We start from the raw sequence: 1,562 nt of genomic DNA on the forward strand, positions 1-1,562 counted from the left end.
TTAGAGACGTGAAACGGCCCGTGTCTACGCAGCAATCCAAACATCTGGCCTTTAAGGCTTTCCGGTTTGTTCGTTGGAAATTTTAAAGTTCATTTTACTGCCTTTTCATAATCGAGTGTGTAGCTAATGTAAACAAAAGCCTTGGCAGAACACAGAACAAGGGAAAAAGTTGGGTTTGGCTTAGTCAAAATGGGTGAGTCTGACGGTAACGACAAACAGCATGGGAGGATGTTTAGTAGGTCTTGATAATGTTGTTAATGTGTGGGGTTTTTTTGTTTGTTTTTTAAAATGTCCCTTAAACTAAAAGACCAGGCTGACAGTGTCCTGGGAGATAGACTGGGCCCATATTTCTTTCCTGATTCAGGGCTTATACTAACTCGTCTGTACATTCTCTCTGCTGCCATTTGCAGAATGAAGCTAATAATCTGAAAAACGAAGGTCTGCATTCCCGTAGGAGGCCCCCCAAAGGCAAGCCTCGTGTGTGTGGTTACCCCTCCGCCCCTACCCCTGCTTTATGTTCTCTGCCTGGTCCGTGCAAATGAGAGCACCTCACTGATGGACCAAGGAGGGGTCTTAAGGGAAAAGGAACTCGGGGCCAGCCTCCAGCCCCGGCCTGGACAAGAGCCCGTACCTTCAACGGAGACCGCCCGGCGGGCGAGAGGGTCGCTGACGCCGTGTGTCTCGCTGGTGAAGCTGCAAAGAGAAACATCATTTTAATTCAGAAAAACCAGTCGGATGACTGTCTGCAAACGCCCTGTGTGTACGAACCCACACGGAGGACACTGCTCAGGACCTTCCGGGCAGGGGCGGGGGGAAGAAACTGAACGATGCCTACCAAAGGATGGCCGCGTTGAGACGAGGGATAATTACTGAAAAGTCACCAGTGACGCTTTAACCAGAATGACAGGGCCTCGAATGCGTCCCTTCCCTTCCCCCAAGGTCCGGGCGCTTCTTAGCTGCTTCGTCTACTTCCTAAGGTGCCTGCAGGTCCGCGGGGTGGGGGGCAGTCTTCGGGAGCAGCTGCTGACTTGGGCCCAGGCAGCTGAGGGCACACCCAGGCCACCCATGCAGCTTAACCTCGTCCGTGGGAATCTGTTTCCGGCAGCCTCCCCCTGCACACGCCCAGCCCTCCAAAGGCGACAGGTAAGACGTTTCCCTCGCCCCCTAAAGCCTGTGCTCAGGTCGCCCCTCTGTCCCCGCCACAGAAATCCTCATCTCTGCACGAGTGTCCGTGAGTCCAGGGCCTGCTGCTCTGTCATGAGCGCCATTCTCCCGGCTGTCACAGTGGGGCTCAAAACTCACGAGAAAACTACAGAAAGGCCGAGGGGAAGAGACAGACACTTACAGACCCCCCGACAGCGACCACAGATGATGACACAGAACAGACCATGACAGCAGTCAGTGCGGAGGGCAGGCAGCCCTGTGACGTTAACCTGGGAGACGCGAGGTCGCCCATGCGCCCTCAGGGAGAGAGTGGCCGTGACTGCGGGTGGTGTCGTGCGGTCCGCACCTCGCTTGCCGCGTCCAGACGCCAGCGTTAGCGCCTCTCCCGTCAATTGTGG

The 1,562-nt window shown here is 55.2% G+C and overlaps 1 protein-coding gene across 1 annotated transcript in view; it reads right to left on the reverse strand.

The window, feature by feature from the left end:
- The window catches only part of DOCK4 (dedicator of cytokinesis 4), a 194,114-nt gene that overhangs the window by 4,398 nt on the left and 188,154 nt on the right, over positions 1–1,562 (reverse strand). Inside the window, exon 49 of the mRNA XM_025046816.1 lies at positions 491–693. Coding sequence (XP_024902584.1) covers positions 491–693 — 203 coding nt within the window. The remainder of the gene's footprint in view (positions 1–490; positions 694–1,562) is intronic.

This window comes from Pteropus alecto, unplaced genomic scaffold (assembly GCF_000325575.1).
Source record: "Pteropus alecto unplaced genomic scaffold, ASM32557v1 scaffold21, whole genome shotgun sequence".
Classification (NCBI taxonomy): Eukaryota; Metazoa; Chordata; class Mammalia; order Chiroptera; family Pteropodidae; genus Pteropus; species Pteropus alecto.